Genomic DNA, 17,361 nt, shown 5'->3' with positions numbered 1-17,361 from the left:
TTCCAAGTGTATACAGTAGTTGGTGACAAGATTATCAAGCCCAATAAATCTCATTTTGAATTGCCATTCCAAACCTATGATGATTTTTCCGACATGCCTTATAAATTTAAAATAAGATTTCATGCTAAAAACAAGTAAAGAACAGGCAAATAAAACTGTTATCTGCAAATATTGAAGCCGTTTTTTTTCCATGAATTTTTCATATTCTAATTGACAACAATGAACATTGCCTAATGCATTGCTTTTTTTTTAATTTTCAGAATGCTTGATTTATAAACATTATTCATGTTCTAAAAAGACATTTAAGTTACCAGAATCTATTTTTTTAAACAATCTGCAGATAACAACCAAATGTAATGAACTTCAGAGAAAAAAAGTAAGTGTAAAATATAATATAGAAAACAAATGGCTATGTCATGTGTATCTTACAGAATTTGTGGAAGTCGACTGAAAAAACACAATACACAGTGCAAAGTGAGGCATCATGCAACACATACATATAAGAGATAAAACATTCTTATAGTTATATCACCCTCTGACACTATCAGGCCATGAAGAAAGACAACTTCTTTTTTATATTTCTTTATGAAAATTACTTTTGATTAATTGATTGTTTCTTGCTTAAAGTTCAAAGACTAATGTCACTTTCACTAATGATACAATAAATGTAATAAAGACATTTGGTGTTATAATACATTTTCTGTAAGCTAGATCAGGACTTCTAAAACTGACACTCAAAACTTTTTTCATAACCTGACACATTTCAATAAAGTCTACAGTAAAATCTTCTTCATTCAAATCTAAAACTAAGTTGTGTTTCTTTACTATGTAATACAAGAACTGCTGTTTCATTTTATAGAAATGAAACATTCTCCAGTTATTCAGCAAAAACCTTAAAAATTTGCTATATTTTTCACTTAATTAGGGCCATACATGTATCTCTAAAATAAAAAAATAAAACACCTAAAAAATGTAAATTTGAACTTGATTTTTGCTAACAAGCTCTTGTAATTCATTTCATGTTTCAAATGGCTTTCCTATGAAAATTGTTGAGTGGAAACCTAAAATTTGTTAATTGTGTCCCATTTTAAAAAGGCATAACTGATAAGGGACAAACATTAAAAACATCAATTCTGTATTAGGAGATTCTGTATTTAGTGGTTACTCATAAGATTTCAAAATTTTAAACAATTTTGTCATGGAAACTTAGGTTATTTTATGTAAAGCAATTTATAAAATGGAGACAGATTAAAGAAAATTAAATGCCCAAAATTCCTATTGATTGGGGATTAAAACATCAACTTTTCAAGGCTTGCATAGGCAATAAAAAAAATTCAAATAGACTTTATTGGAGACGACCTTGGAAGTTTGTATTTTTTGACCTATTCATTGTCATGTTTTTTTGCGGCTAAAATTAAATATGTTTAAAGTAAATAAATGAAGAAGATTTTATTGTAAATATAATATCATCAAATATCAATACTTTGTTAAAACTTTCACCATAATTAATTAGTATGTATTGTTCCATGCATATCAAAAATTCCATGACAAACAAATATGTATGATGCAGTTCATAATTATATTCCTCTGTTTTTTATAAATGAAAGAATTTCTTTGCAGTAAAAGAAAAATAATAACTGCTATTATCTGATTCTAAAGCAAAAGCTATGAACATTGTTTTCTGTACAAGCTTTGCTTTAGATAGTGGTAAATCATATACAGGAAAAATTATAATGTATATGATGTATTGGAGATAAAACAACAAACACAAACCAGGATTATATAACTACCTCAAGGAACTGTTTATTATATTTAAGCTGTTTTTCAACAGCATCCACTTTTAGCTGCATTTCAACGATTTCTGCTTTCTTATCCTCTAGTATCTGTAAGTAGTGTCTCTCTGTCTCTTCTCCGGCATTCTGTAAATCACGTACTCTTCCCTCATATTTATCTTGAAGTTCTCTCACTTGCTGTTGTAAATCTCTTTTATCGTCATTCAAACGATTCACTTCCAGTAACAGAGCTATTAAAATTCATAAAGATCAAGTCATATTATGTTTAAACTTTTTAACCACAAAAACTATTTAGTGCTGAAAATATTTTCTTATTTGTAAACTGATTAACAGAATTAGGAAATACTATACACATGGGTAATGTGTGCATCAGATCTTTGACAAAAGGACAATAGTTTTACTACAAATACCATTTGGCAAACAGTGTCAGGATAAAATTTGTCTTTTTTTGCTTGGGTATGAAATGAGAAGAGGTGTACACACAGTAACAGACATAAGATATCACAGCAAACATGCAAATACACACGGAAATTTGTGATAATATTTGTTGCTTTTGTTATGCAGACCTACAATGGTATGTTAAATGTCTAAAATCTACTAAAATTCAATAAAATTACAGCTAATTTACAATCCCAATTTAAATAATTATATCTAAAATAAATTACAAAGTCTGAAAATCTAACTTTCATTTTCTTATCACCCAAACATCTAAGAGCAACATACCATATACAATTTTCCTTGAACTCATCAAATCTTTAGTCTCTTTTAGGCGATTACCCATTACAAGACTTGATCACTTTCAATTAAAAGTATATGGTATGTCAGCCTGTGCAAGAATTTAAAAAATCTGACACTCAATTTAAGGCAACTTAAAGTCAACAGTACATATTTTTTTTTTTTTAAATTGATATAAAACCATATTCATTGATATAGTAGTGTAGTTGTAAATCCACTGGATGATTGTTAGTCATTGCTATGGCATGTAGAAGAGACATCCAGTACTTGTTAATTTATTGTTTTCGAAATTATCATGTGATTAGCAGGACTAACACACACAAACTCAGAGATAAGAGTAAAATACATTATTTTTAATATACTGGTAATCACCAACTTTGGTCCAGCATCTACATGTATTCAGGCTTCATTTTGGCTTAATTTGATGTCAGATATGTAAATTCTCTGGAGGTTTACTTTATTCTAAACATTTTTATTCTTTTTGAATAAATCTTTAACATTTTCATACATTCCAAACCAAAACTCAAGAAACTAGTCCTATCTGTTGTAATTCTTATTAAAGTTTTGATGAAGTATGGTGAAATAAAGTTTGTCACATGAACCAAGAAGTGTGCAAATGACAAATATATATATATATATATATATGTGTGTCTGTTTGTGTGTCATATGTTTAGGTGTTCAGTAGTTGATTATTCACACACCATGCAAAACAGAATCAGCTGACAAATTACTTTGTAATATTTGAAATGTCTATTGAAAATTTCATTTCCAAATTTTATTTTTATTTCATTTTATACATTAATTTATCAGCTGATATGAGAAAGCTCAATAGTTCACAACACACATTGGTTTTAACTCACACATATTACTTGTGAAGTGACGAATGCTGACAAAACAGCTGACAAAAGATAATTGTTATGCATGAATATTGCTTTAGAGTTTAAAAAAAAAATCATGATGTAAACATCCAATTAAATCATTCTCCAAAATCATTTTAGCATCATATTTTTCTATCCAGCATTCAAGTATAAGGCGTATTATAATGGAAGTCTTGCTATAATTCTAAATCACACAGAATGATTAATTTATCCATCATGCATATTTCTTTGAAAAAAGACCAAAACTTCTACTAAATACACACAGTTCATCTAATATGTATAAAATAGTTGTCAGGAAACCAGATTCTAACAAATTGGTCATGCTTAACTATAATTGCAATGAGGACGAACCTTCTCTATTAGGTGGCACTGCCTCTGTGGTTGTCAAGGTAACTGTGTATAAACAATACGGCATTAGCCATGCAAACAAAAAATTCAATGAAGAAAGATATACTTCACAATTTTGTATATTTAAAAAAAAAATACTGAAATTAAATTGACATGCTTAGTAAAAAGCTATAAGCTTTATATTATGAAAATGCATGTAGTTTAATCTGGAAATTATCTCTAAGCATCAACTAGAAGAAATATTATACAGCAAAATGCAATTCTTTCAAAAAAGCAATAATTAAAATATACGACAAAAGATTTTCCTTTTTTTTTATCCTATCATTGTTAAGAAAGCATATAACAGTTTTAAAGAGGAGGTATTAATTCTTTCAAGCAATATAAACACTCATGCCCATAACCATGCAGGGTTAGTAAATTATACATGCAAAACATGCACATAGAGCTGTCATTATTATAACAAATGTTATAGCAGGGGACATACAGCATACACAAAAGTATGCTTACATGTTGTAATGTTATAGCAGGGGACATACAGCATACACAAAAGCATGCTTACATGTTGTAATGTTATAAGAGCATTTATTCTTTGATGTTCAAAGATGTTCGTTCACATAGTATGAAATAAAATTATTCACATTGTTTATTGGACTAACCAAAGAAGATTTTGTTTTTAAATCAAAAATAAGAAACTCTTGAACAGTTTAATAAGCTCTGTAAAATTCTGTGCATGAGCCAATTTAGACTTTTAAGGAAAAAGTCTTTTTTTATATTTTTTCATTGTTAAATTCATTTGGTTTGTTTAAACTTTATCAATATTTCTTTGTGTATGATATTGACACCACATTTAATATATCACCTCTTGGGGAATCTTCTTGAGAACAGTACACACTAAGCAACCACTGGAATATTCAGATATAGTTTCTGAATACATCATTAACTACTAAATTAGAATTTTGATCTTTTCTTTTAAAAATATTAATACAAGAAAATAGTGCTCTCATTGTATCCATTTACAAGCAGGTAGCCATATTTTCTACTAGTACTAAAATCATTATAAATTGTAACTTAGAATACATGTTTCATGATGGCTACTTTTAGAAAAAAATATGTATTTCAAACAACATTCTAATCTTTTTTTTATTGAGTGACAATATTCAAACTTGAAAAGAAAGATATCTTAGAGTAATTCATTCTTTACTATTGTCTAAGGATTCTTTTTTTTTTTTGAAATATTTTGTTTCTTCTAAAAATAGCCATTACTAACCGTAGTCAAATTTAGTTACTCAATTTCACATTTTCCTTTTTTTACTATTTTACTTTACAACATGATATATTAAAATTTCAAAAGAAAATTAAAAAAAATAATTTTCATTACATATCTGATCCAGAATAAGAAATTAATAAATACAATCTATCTGGAACCACAAATGCCCATTTTGAAAATAAAAATTTATGCAATTGGAATTTGATACTTGAATCCTTTATAACTAAATATGACTGCTGTTCCTGTTAAAGCAAAATAATGCAATAATAAAATAGTAGCTTTGCTGGAAGCTGAATAACCTGGTCATGCAACTGGATGAATAACTGGTACCCTATTTCCCTTTATCATGCATATCAACAAGTCCTTTATATAGGGATAACCAAAACTGTATAATGGGTCCTCAAATGTCAGATATAATCTGCTTTAAGCTGACAAAGGCATATTCTGATATGTTCCTTGGTCATAAAAATATATTCTGTTCAAAAATTTATCAAAAATATCATAACAATATTTGTAGAATAAAATCTGACATCTGAAAACCAACTGAAGAATAACCAACTACCACAGGCAAATTTCCCTCAAATTTTAACTACCTTGAATGAATTTTTGTACACTGCCTTTTCCTGTCCATGCAGTTCCACAATCTTTTATTTACAATACCAACCATTTGAATGACTGCTAAAACAACTTAAAACTTATTTAGCAATGATATCAAATTACATGCAAATTAAAAAAGAAATAAAAAATGAATTAAACCTTTGCGGTCTCTTTTTAGATATGTTTATAGCAATATTTTTTAAGTAATGTACAAATTATTACACATAAAGATAAATTTGTTAAAAGAACTACCAAAGTGTTGAATCTTACATAATTTACTAATTTTAAGTGCCAGTCTTTGTAAGAATCAGGCAATATAGAAGAATTTCAAAACATGGCCGAAAAAAACCCACTGACCTAACAATGCTATTTTTTAGTTACCCTCATCTTGAGTTAGAAATGGTAGGTCTTTCGTTTCTGTGTGTCTGGTAATTCAAGAAATCTCTATATAAATTTTGGTTAGAATGATAGGAAATTACTGAGTATGCTCCCCTTAATTCGTAATTTCTAGTGCATTTCAACCAAATTATATCTTGAAATACCAGAACAGGAAAGGAAACGAATATTATATTTGTGCACCATTATACATTTTGAAATTAAATTAATGTAAACTTGAGTGGGTTTTTGTTTGTCATGTTTTCACCACTGCCTGATTCTTAGGCAGATTGGCACTTAAAGGATCAAAGTATAAAAATCAGATTATTGGGCAATAAAAGGAATATCACAGCTGAAAATGCTGTATTTACAAAGTCTACTTTCTGATTATACATGTTAACAGCTGTAAAAAAAATCTTTATCACAATGTGGAAAAAACATGCTTACCAATTATCAGGGTTGCTGCTTTTGACATTGTAAAATATCAGCTAGGAGTCACAACTTGGAAATTTTTTGGCAGTTTTTTTATGACCTCAGATAGTATTATTTTGCAACTTTTATGTTTGAGGAAAATGTGATAGTCTATTTAATTCATTGTACTTGTGTGGTTTCCGCATTTGAATAATTGTATTCTTTTTTAATTTACTATGCTTAATGGAAGAAGACTTGATCAGTTCAGAACATAATAATCAATAAGTCCAGTTCAAAGTTAGTTAGGACATTTCAAACACAAATTTCACATCCCCAAGCCATAAAATGTGATTCTACAAAGGATGAGTAGAGTGATACAGATACAAGAAAAGACGATAATGTGTGCATCAAATTCCACTGCTTAACACTTAATTCATAAGATTTAATTGTATACTAAGTGCTTTTCCTGGATAAACATTCTTCAAATTCCTGTATTATTGAGGCCAATTGTTTAAAAGGCCCCTTCCCTTAAAATATTAGTTATCTTAAGAAAAAGGCTTTAATTTATATTAGAGGCATACAAACCAAAATTAAAATGCTATCAACATTTTTATTAATTTCCCAAAATATGATTATTACAACAAATACCCCTATTGTTATGAAAATAAACCCCATTTGTGTATCATTTGATTAAATAAAATTACCAACAACTAACAAAGATACCAACAACTGCATGACAGGAAAAGGCCTGTGAATAGTTTTAAAAATGGTAAAATATTGTACATAATTAGAAAAAAAATAACTGTTAAAATGCTAAAAAGTCAACAAGGTGCATATGAACCCATGCATGGCAATAACTGCTTTTAATTCATCCAATATTGCAACAGGCAACAGCCAACAGCAACTCCAATGGGGAGTAAATAATTTTTATATCGGTTAAAACCTTGGGCTTCCTCCCCGACATTGCCCTGGATAAGGGACTGTTGTCTCTGAAGTTCTGATCGAAGGGAAACAGCTTCATGGTGGATACTTTCTAAGTCCTGTAGCTTGTTTTTAGTTGTCTCAAGTTCCAAAACCAGAGCTTCCTTTTTTTCCTCGAGATCTGCAATCTGTTGGTTCAAAGTTTCTCTCTCAGAACTGTATCCCTCAATTAAACCTGAATAAATAAATTAAAACTGAATCTAAAATCAGTGGTGTCATGTATGAAAAGAAATACATGATGAATAAAATGCTCCGCTGGGGCGCAGCTTGATACGACCGCAGAGGTCGAACCCTGAACAGTTGGGGCAAGTATGGACACAACATTCAAGCTTGATACAGCTCTGAATTTAAATTGTGATTAAATATTTGACACAGCATAGGTTTCTGACACAGAATGAATGTGGTCTAAGAACTTAACAAATTTTAATTTACCTATTCAAACCATATCATTATTATTTGCTTTTATATATAAATCAGAAATAACCAAGGCCATAAAAAAGAATATGTTTGTTTGCCCTAACCCTACCTACCAAGAAAATATCTGCCTACTCAAAATCTTTTATTGTCTTGATGTGAAATTTTTTTTTTTTAATCAGATAGGCATGAAGACTAAACACAATCTGACACTTCAATTTCTCTTTGCCGAAATTGCCTACCTACCTACCCACTGTCTCTACCTTTGGGTAAACCAAAATATTTTTAGATGTGGCCCAATTTAAAATGGAAAATTTTAAAGAAAAAAAAAGGAAAAAAAGGGAAAAAAAATCCCCCCCCCCCCCAATTTTTTGAACCCCCTTATGATTCATCACCCCAAAACTCAATAACAGTCTTCCCTTTTTGGTATGGTACCTTGCAATACAATTTCAGAGAGATCCATACACTTGAACACAAGTTATTGTCTGGAAACTAGAAAAATGCTTGTTTTTTGGCCCCTTTTTGGACCATTTTTCCTAAACGTTTTGGGCAATTACCCCCAAACTCAATTCCCCTTTGTGATATGGAACCTTGTAGTACAATTTCAGAAAGATCCATACACTTACACACAAGTTATTGTCATGAAACTAGAAAAATGCTTGTTTTTTGCCCCTTTTTTGGCCCCTAATTCCTAAAATTTTGAGGCAATTACCCCCAAAATCAATCCCAGCCTTCCCTTTGTGATATGGAACCTTGTGGTACAATGTCAGAGAGATCCATACACTAACACACAAGTTATGTCTGGAAGTTACAAAAATGCTTATTTTTGGCCCCTAATTCCTTAACTGTTGATACCATAACCCCCAAAATCAATCCCAACCTTCCTTTTGTGGTATTGAACCTTATGGTAAAATTTCATAGAGATCCATTCACTTAAACTAAAGTTAGAGTGCGAAAATCAATGTGTCTTCGGACGACGACGACGACTAGGACGCCAACTTCATACCAATATACGACCACAAAATTTTTTTGCGGTCGTATAAAAATCAGGGGTATTATACATAAGAAATTGGTATTTTTTCTCGTTTCCTTTACACATTTTTTCAACAGGTTGTCCTATTGAAGTATGCCACAATTTTACACTTAAATTGTAATGCTGATGATAAAACTTCTCCTCTGAGATTATTTTTGTTCCTACAAAGCTGTGATATGAGATTTACAGTGAACTGAAAACAGTAAAAAAGGAGTAAGGAAGCAAGATAATCATGAAAATAAAATCTTATGAAAATTAATAAAGGCTTGGTCTGTATCGTGTTGACATGGTTATAGTCACTAAGACATACAAACATACTGAAACACACACACCTTATGCACAAACAGTACCTTACTACATTTCCATCTGCAATTTTTTTGCAAACTAGTAATACAAGTCCTGTGCTGTTAGTGATTTCCTGTTTCTTCAAAGCCAGTTCATGTAAGCCAACCAAATTTTCTTTATTTTCAACTTTTTATGTGACAGAAAAATAATATTGAGATCATCTGTAATTTTTTGACGCCATTTATTCTTAAAGTTTAAAAGTTAAAAGGTCATTGAAAAGAAAGATAGAACCCAAACCTTCAGCCTTATGAAGTTCGACAGCCAGATATTCTTTGGCTTTTATCTCCTGTCGGAGTTGCTCTTGGAGATCCTGAACCTGGTTGTTCATCTGATTTGAGTCCTCTTCTTTGATATTTACATGATCAACCAGTTCATGTTGTGTGTTACGAGCCTCTAGAAGCTGGTTTGTTGTTTCTTCTATCATCTCGAGAAGTCTAGACACAGAGTTCTGTAGTCGATGACTGGCATCTAAAGAAACATTAATGATCATCTTACATTTATTTTTATTTCTTTACTCTAATATTTTTTATGTTAGTTCCTGATTTAATGTTCATTTAAATTATTTTCAGTATGTAATTAGAATGAAATAATTCAGGGAAGTATGAATGAGTTATAATTATTTCATTTGGATGGCACCTACAAATTTCACTCCATTTCATCTTATATGCAATTTCATCATTTTACTATTTGGTTTAAAAACATGGTGTACTAAGACTACTTTGCCAGTCATAAGTTAGATATTCCTTTCAAATGAAATGATATAAAATCATTTGATCTATATAAGAACTCCATCATAGCCTCTAAGAACTTCAGTAACAAATATCTATAAAAATAGTGCAGTAATAATGTAAATTAGTTTTCATTTCCCTATCACTTCAAGGAATACCATTATACAGCTATCCAATATCAATTTAATGACAACAGTTTCAGTCACTATTTATTTCAAGGATGAGTGTTTTTACAATTAGTAAAACCTTCTCTATCTTAATCTTACAAAGTACTTTAATAGATATCCTTCTAAATATAGTTGTTTTCCATTTCAACTCAAACAATCAAAGTTTATATAGAAGTTCACAGATTTTTTTACTCTTCTTGAAGAAAACAAAATTCGAAAATGCTATTCAACACTTTTAAAAAGGTTAAAAATCAGTTTTACTTTTTTATTGATTTACTAATAATTAGTAACAGTGTCTTTGTCAGCAATCAGATTATAGAATTAGTCAAACTTTGTAACTATTTCCACTGTTAATGTAAATTTTTGTCAGAATCGGCTATCGCTTCTCTTAACATTCATAAGTACATAACTTCCTACATTATTACACAATTTGAATGATTATTACAAACTTCCCCTTCCTTTTTATTATATAAATACAAGTACATGTATGAACACTTTGTGTAGTGAATACAAACATGATGTGTATCTGAACAAAAGCTTTACATTAAATTATGTCTAAAAGAAAATGTTTTGTTCATCTTTGATATAATATTAGCAATCACATAATTAATTAACTGTTGATGACATACATTTTCTAAACTCACCTTTTATATATTTATTTATTTCATAAATCCTTAATATTTCCAATTCTATATAGTATCAGCATTTTAAAAACAACATTTGTTCACATATGTAAAGAATGTTAATTATTTTTAAATACTAATAAGAAAATAACTTTTGTAAACTTATTGTCCTTCAAATTATGTGTATTGATTTTTCCTGTTAATTAACTTGTCTAAGCCTTTAAAAGAGGATCCATTCACTCATCCATAACACACATGTATCGTCAACTTATTTCCTTTTTTTGAAGAACCTGAAGTATCAATTTGTACACGGGAAGTTGGAAAACCTTGGACCTTAATAAGTTTCTATTTTTAGATTAGATCAATATATAATGATGCATGTGTTAAACAACCGTAGAAAATTGAAGGTGATTACATTTCTGGCTGATACGATTCTCCTTAAAGTAGTTAATATGCTTTTTATGGTTATGTGTCAACTTAAAAAATATTTAAAGCTTGGGTCTATTAGGAAATAATATGTTCCAAAGTTTTAATATCACAATTAATTCACCTTTATAATTCAACAACATTACTTTGTCTCTTATGTGACTTACTAGCTTTTTATTCTTAATGTTATTGTATGGTCGTAATAGAAAAGTAGGTTATGCAACTAACAATCAGTCAATAAATGTTATAAAAATCACAGCTGTATCTACCATTGACTTTTGCGAATTTTTAAACCCATCATTTTTTTTTAATTGTAAAACTTCACCAATAAACTCACCCCACTTTTAACCTGTCTAAATCCCAAACATAACCAACTTTATATGTCTTGATGTTACAGGGAGAACAAGAACAAGCAAAACTATCTTAAATTTCAAGATTATGTCTACTAGATTATCTAGATATCATCCATAGATAATCTTTACTTAATCTTATAGAAAAAACTGTTATGTGTATTTGTCAATGAAAATGTCATTTAAATGACCACATACTGGAATTATAAATATTTCTTAACAAAAAAATTGATCCTAGTTTATATCTGATTAAATTACATCATTAAATCACTTTAAATCACTTCAAGAGGACTCTTTGTACATTTATTTCAATGTCATCTTTTTAATATAAATCTATGTGTATTCTCTTGTGTATTATGACCACTGCATTTAACTATCTATTAATTGAAAATTGGAATTCAAAGTATAAATGGAGAGAATTATTTTGTGATCGATTTGAATACTTCTTACTGTCAAATAACAAATTTTAATGACTGATTTTGGTTTTGTGTTTTAAAGAATCTAACATTTATAAGTCTATAGAAACTTACAAAAATAATTCCTGTCTTCATTTTGAATCAACTTGAAAATGATAGCCTAAGATTATAACTCACACTAGCTAAAAAGACAGAATTCCCCACTAAGATTAAATAGGAACATAAGGCAGTATGCCTCATACACCTCCTTTTAGACTTAATAATCCTGTATAGAACTCTTGTTTTTATTTCCTTTCAAGTGAGACATCAGACATTTTTAATGTTGTTAAGAAATATCAAATGTCTGTGTAAGCCACACAAATAATTTCTGCAGTTCTGACCGTGTGTGTTTTGTAAAGAATGTTATCCCTAACAACACCAATGATGTATTAATAGTGATGAAAACAATTTATGTCAATATATAAACCATAAATAAGTTTATTTCAGTGAAAATGATTTTAGTGAAAAAGTAAATGAAGCTGAATGTGGCTGACATCCAAAAAAAGAAATTAACTAAATGAGCTTATAAAATGATGACATCATCATATAATAATGATGAAAAAAGTATGTTTCTGTGAATGATCAGTTGTGTAGTTTTCACACAATGTGTTGCAAAGAAAATTTAGCTGCAATATAGACCAACACAAACCTCTTAAATAAGATTTCATTGTCCAAAAGTCTGTAAAAAAAAGGTACAATAAAAGTCAGGAATTGATAATCAAAATAAGAGAATCCCCTTACTTCTGTAAATGGCTATATACTCATTAGAAAATTATAATAATATACCGGGGTAATCAATTATTGTTGTTACCAGACTAGTTATTCAATATCACAATTCAAAACTTTTCCAATACATTGCAAGGTTTTTTGTTATACTTAGACAACTGGAGACTCCTAGGAGTTGTAATTGATCAAGAGTTGATAATTCATAAGGACCTAATGACAATTTCTGGATTCTTGTTCCAATATCACAGCATTCAAATATTTATGCCATAATAATTCATAATTCAACATCCTTTAATTTAAGGAAATAGATTACTAATTAATTATATTTCTAATTAAATAACTAAATGAGATAACACAAACCTCGAAGTAATTCTTCCCCTTCTTTATCTAGCTCTGGACCCTGGAAAATACTTTCACTAATTCTTTGTGATAAATCAAGACCCTCATCTGTTACATTAGACAATATACTGGTTTCCTGTAAACTGTCTCCATCCCCTTCTGCTCCTCCTGTAGACAAGTACACATATTAAGCAAGTATGAAAAATTACTATTTAAAGCCCACAACTTTTTTTGGTTCATGTGAGTATGATGATAGACTCAGACTAACTGTATTTAAGTGGGTACATACAGTATATCTTTCAAATTAATACTTCTATGTACAATGATGTATGCACAAGTTTAACATGTATTTTAAAATGACATTTGAAGTTCAAATTTGTGCATTCATTTCAAGTATGTTCTCATGTGAAATTATGTACAATAGTAGCATCTATATTAGGTTATATAATAGATGCCATCTCATGAACTTAGATTGGCATTATCATAAAGAATCAAATTTTAAATTTTAAACACATGAAATCGATTAAGTAGACCCCAAGAATGAAAAGTGTGAATGCATTTTCTGTTACAGGTAATGTGTAATGTTTTTGAACATGAAATCTTTTATCAATGTATGTACTATCATCTTGAGGCTGGAAAAAAACTTTATTATTCAGATAGTTCTTAACAAAAATATTCAATATAGATTTACCTTCAGCACCCAATGGAGGTGACCTCTGCTGGTCTCTAGGTGGCGATCTCCCTTTACTCCCTGTTGATTTATCTCCCTCTGTAACCATCTTGACCAGTTTTTTGTTAATACTATCTTCTACATTGAGATAAGTTTTCACTGAGTCTGACAATAACTGCAACAGTTGTTCATTTGTTCTCTGTACAGATTCTCTGTAATAGTATGGTGTAAACTATAAGTCAATACATTTAAGCATGAACAAGAGGCTTTCAAAATGACAGCAAACCAAATTTTCCATACATTTACTGGAGTCATTGTAAAAAGCAATCAAGGACCATAAGTCTTGACCAGCATGAGTGGGAATTGTCAAAATCAAAACGGGTTAGTGAAGCCCAAGTCAACTGATTTTTACAGTTCATATTTATGCTGTGTTGTTAGACCAGTGTCCACAGTTAGGAGGAGGGTTTGAGCAGTCACAACCATGTTTAATCCCCTACCTCCATTTTTTTATATGCTTGTCCAAAACCAGTGCCTGTTATCCAGAAGTTGTTGATGGTTACTGTGGGCCATATTGTTTTTCTTTCATTCTTGAACTTTTAGTTTAAAACAGGCTGCTGGTTTTTTCTTTTGAATTGTTTTACCTTTTGTCATCCCAAGTCCTTAAAGCTTACTATAAGATTTGGGTTTTGCTCATTGTTGAAGCCATACAGTTTTCTAATTGTACACATCTTTGTCTTTTAGTCTTTTATGGATAGTTGTATATTTGTTCTTATTTTAATATTGACCTCCTTTTTGCCGTCAGAAACAACAATAAAAATCTGAAAAGAATTGGTTGAACAGTTTTCAACTTCTAGCATGGAAACAACATACCATGTGCCATTTTAAAATCAATCACAACCATAACTCCTGAACAGCAAAGTGAAAATCATAAATATCAAACTAGCCACCATTTGTCATGACAAATATATTGTAACATATCCATATTCCAAAGAATTGTTCAGCAGTTTTCAAGAAATGGCACAGAAACAACATAAAGCAACATTTTTCAATCAAACAAGGGCCATAAATCCTGAACACTGAAAGTCATGAAAATAGAACTTGATCTGCAGCTGAACATATTCAAATTTGCAAAGGGTTGTTCCTTCATCAGTTTTCAAGTTATTGCACAAAAACATCCAAAAGCTGCATTTTTCAATTAATCAAGAAACACAACTCCTGAAAGGCAAAACTGAAAACTATCAAATTCCAAATTGACCGGCATTTTATCATGAGAAACAAATTTCATAAATTTGAAAATACTTCTATATTTATCCCACAGAATTGGTTTTGAGCCACTCACCCTCCAGTTAATAACCAGATGTTTTTGTGAGAGATGGAAGTTCATCGTTATTTACTTATGTACCAAAAATTAAATCAATATCTGGAGGCATAACAAATAAGTTTGGACAACTATTTGATTTCTGAATGACAGGACAGACATGGGTAGATATCCACTTAATGGAGCCGGCCATAAAAAAAAAAAAACACCCTAAAACACACACACTGACAATGTGAATTATAATTTTAGAGCTTACCTCTATCATTGTTAACTCTCTCCAGGTCAAATTTTAGCATTATTTCTAGATTTAGAGCTTACCTATCATTGTAATTCTCTCCAGGTCAGATTTCAGCTTTAAAGCTTACCTATCATTGTAAATTCTCTCCAGGTCAGATTTCAGCTTTAGAGCTTACCTATCAGTGTTAACTCTCTCCAGGTCAGATTTCAGTTTTAGAGCTTACCTATCAGTGTTAACTCTCTCCAGGTCAGATTTCAGCTTTAGAGCTTACCTATCAGTGTTAACTCTCTCCAGGTCAGATTTCAGCTTTAGAGCTTACCTATCAGTGTTAACTCTCTCCAGGTCAAATATCAGCATTAGTTCTAGATTGTAGAGCTTACCTATCAGTGTTAACTCTCTCCAGGTCAGATTTCAGCTTTAGAGCTTACCTATCAGTGTTAACTCTCTCCAGGTCAGATTTCAGCTTTAGAGCTTACCTATCAGTGTTAACTCTCTCCAGGTCAAATATCAGCATTAGTTCTAGATTGTAGAGCTTACCTATCAGTGTTAACTCTCTCCAGGTCAGATTTCAGCATTAGTTCTAGATTTTGATCTTCCTGTGATTCTTTCTCTCTTCTCATTAGAATCAGTCGTTCCTCCTCGATCTGGTCCTGTAATCTTTGTTGTAGTTTCTTAATTTCATCTTCTAGCTGTAAAACCAAAACAAAGAAAATTAATTAGTTTGAATTAATGAGTGACAAATATTTAGATGCTTATTCAGCAATTCCATTTTGACACATTTGGGTAGTGTTGTTTTACTGGTGGTCTTGCTACTTATAAGACAAACTGATATTCAAATTAATTGTAAGTCATTTTTAATTAACAAGTTTTCAAAATTTTTAAATTGATATTTACAAATTTATTTTACAATATTCATCAGTTTTTGAAACTTTTCTACAATATATATTTTTTTCCCCATTGGATAGGTCAGGCAATGGTTATATACTTAACTTTCACCATATGTTTAACTTACGTCTTTGATTTTGCTATCCTTTTGCTTGACAACCTCAGCAGCAACGGGAAGTTCACCTGATTCATAGGTAGAAACTGGTTTTAAATTGGCAAGAGTGTCAGCCAAAGCCCTTGTTTGCATCAAATCTTCTGGAGTAGATCTTCCACTCCCAGAATCCTCTCTATCTTGTAAGCTACCACTTCTGTCATAGTCTTCATCTTCCTCCTCAAAATCAGGTTTAAAATCAAGTCCAGCATTAAAGTCAAATGTAGAAGCTGAGAGTTGTCTAGGTGGAGCTGAATCAGGAAGGATAGGTTCCTCTGATATCTCAGAACCCATGTCTTCTTCTTGATTTTCTTCCTTTGATTTGTCAAACTGGATCAATGGTTCTTCATCAGTTTCATCAGGGATTTCCTGCAAAAATAAGTGTGATATATTTAAAATCCCCTAAATTACATATCTGATTTCAGACCATAAAAAACACTCTTGATAGTGCAAATCAGGGGTAGATCCAGCCATGGAGCACATTCAATAATCTAAGGTAAATATTGCATTTGCTTTGCAGAGGGAACTTTTAATTAAACATTCATCGTCATTGCATTGTATTAAGCACATACTTGTAGATTATGAACAAAGGAAGATAACTCCAATTTTGAATATCACTTTAACAATGATCAGAAAAGATACAAAATTCATTCACTAAGGACAATTTATGTAATTTTTTGGACAAGTATGGTTACACACATACATATCATTTTGTAATATGAATATCTGAGTATATATTTCATTAAGTAATTTCGTGAAATGTTCATGGATAAGATGTAAAGAATGATATGCTCAATGTACTTTCTTCTTTTTTTTTTAAAAGTAGTGATAAAAGTGGGAATAATGATAACTATTAAGCCATCAATATAAGGGTTTTGATTGCAAGACTGCAATAATTACAAAAAAAAAAAAAAAAAAAAAAAAACAGCTGTCAAAGAGTGCCTTATTTCAACCATAGTCTATGTCTACACAAGTTTCAAAAATATTTGTCAAATAAAACTTTAGTGATCTTGAATTGTGTTTCAGCAAATAAACAAATGAACTAATTAATGGAAGGGCAGACTTCTTGACAGACAACAGTATATGATAAATATGTCCTTTTCTGACT

At 30.3% G+C, this 17,361-nt stretch overlaps 1 protein-coding gene across 11 annotated transcripts in view; it reads right to left on the bottom strand.

Moving 5' to 3' along the window:
- The window catches only part of LOC127730431 (A-kinase anchor protein 9-like), a 163,007-nt gene that overhangs the window by 47,504 nt on the left and 98,142 nt on the right, over window positions 1-17,361 (bottom strand). For 8 of the 11 annotated variants that reach the window (XM_052238839.1, XM_052238847.1, XM_052238846.1 and 5 more), the window contains 10 exons: window positions 16,230-16,622; window positions 15,755-15,906; window positions 13,683-13,873; window positions 13,013-13,159; window positions 12,576-12,605; window positions 9,415-9,645; window positions 7,348-7,560; window positions 3,758-3,799; window positions 1,791-2,023; window positions 430-447 (listed from right to left, as the gene is read on the bottom strand). In XM_052238839.1, the coding sequence (XP_052094799.1) occupies window positions 430-447; window positions 1,791-2,023; window positions 3,758-3,799; window positions 7,348-7,560; window positions 9,415-9,645; window positions 12,576-12,605; window positions 13,013-13,159; window positions 13,683-13,873; window positions 15,755-15,906; window positions 16,230-16,622 (1,650 nt within the window). The remainder of the gene's footprint in view (window positions 1-429; window positions 448-1,790; window positions 2,024-3,757; window positions 3,800-7,347; window positions 7,561-9,414; window positions 9,646-12,575; window positions 12,606-13,012; window positions 13,160-13,682; window positions 13,874-15,754; window positions 15,907-16,229; window positions 16,623-17,361) is intronic. The other 3 variants (XM_052238840.1, XM_052238844.1, XM_052238842.1) reach the window with 3 other exon arrangements.

This window comes from Mytilus californianus, unplaced genomic scaffold (genome assembly GCF_021869535.1).
Source record: "Mytilus californianus isolate M0D057914Y unplaced genomic scaffold, xbMytCali1.0.p SCAF_2, whole genome shotgun sequence".
NCBI lineage: Eukaryota > Metazoa > Mollusca > Bivalvia > Mytilida > Mytilidae > Mytilus > Mytilus californianus.
Note: the sequence above shows the minus strand (reverse complement) of the source record. Positions and strands in the feature narration are given on the sequence as shown.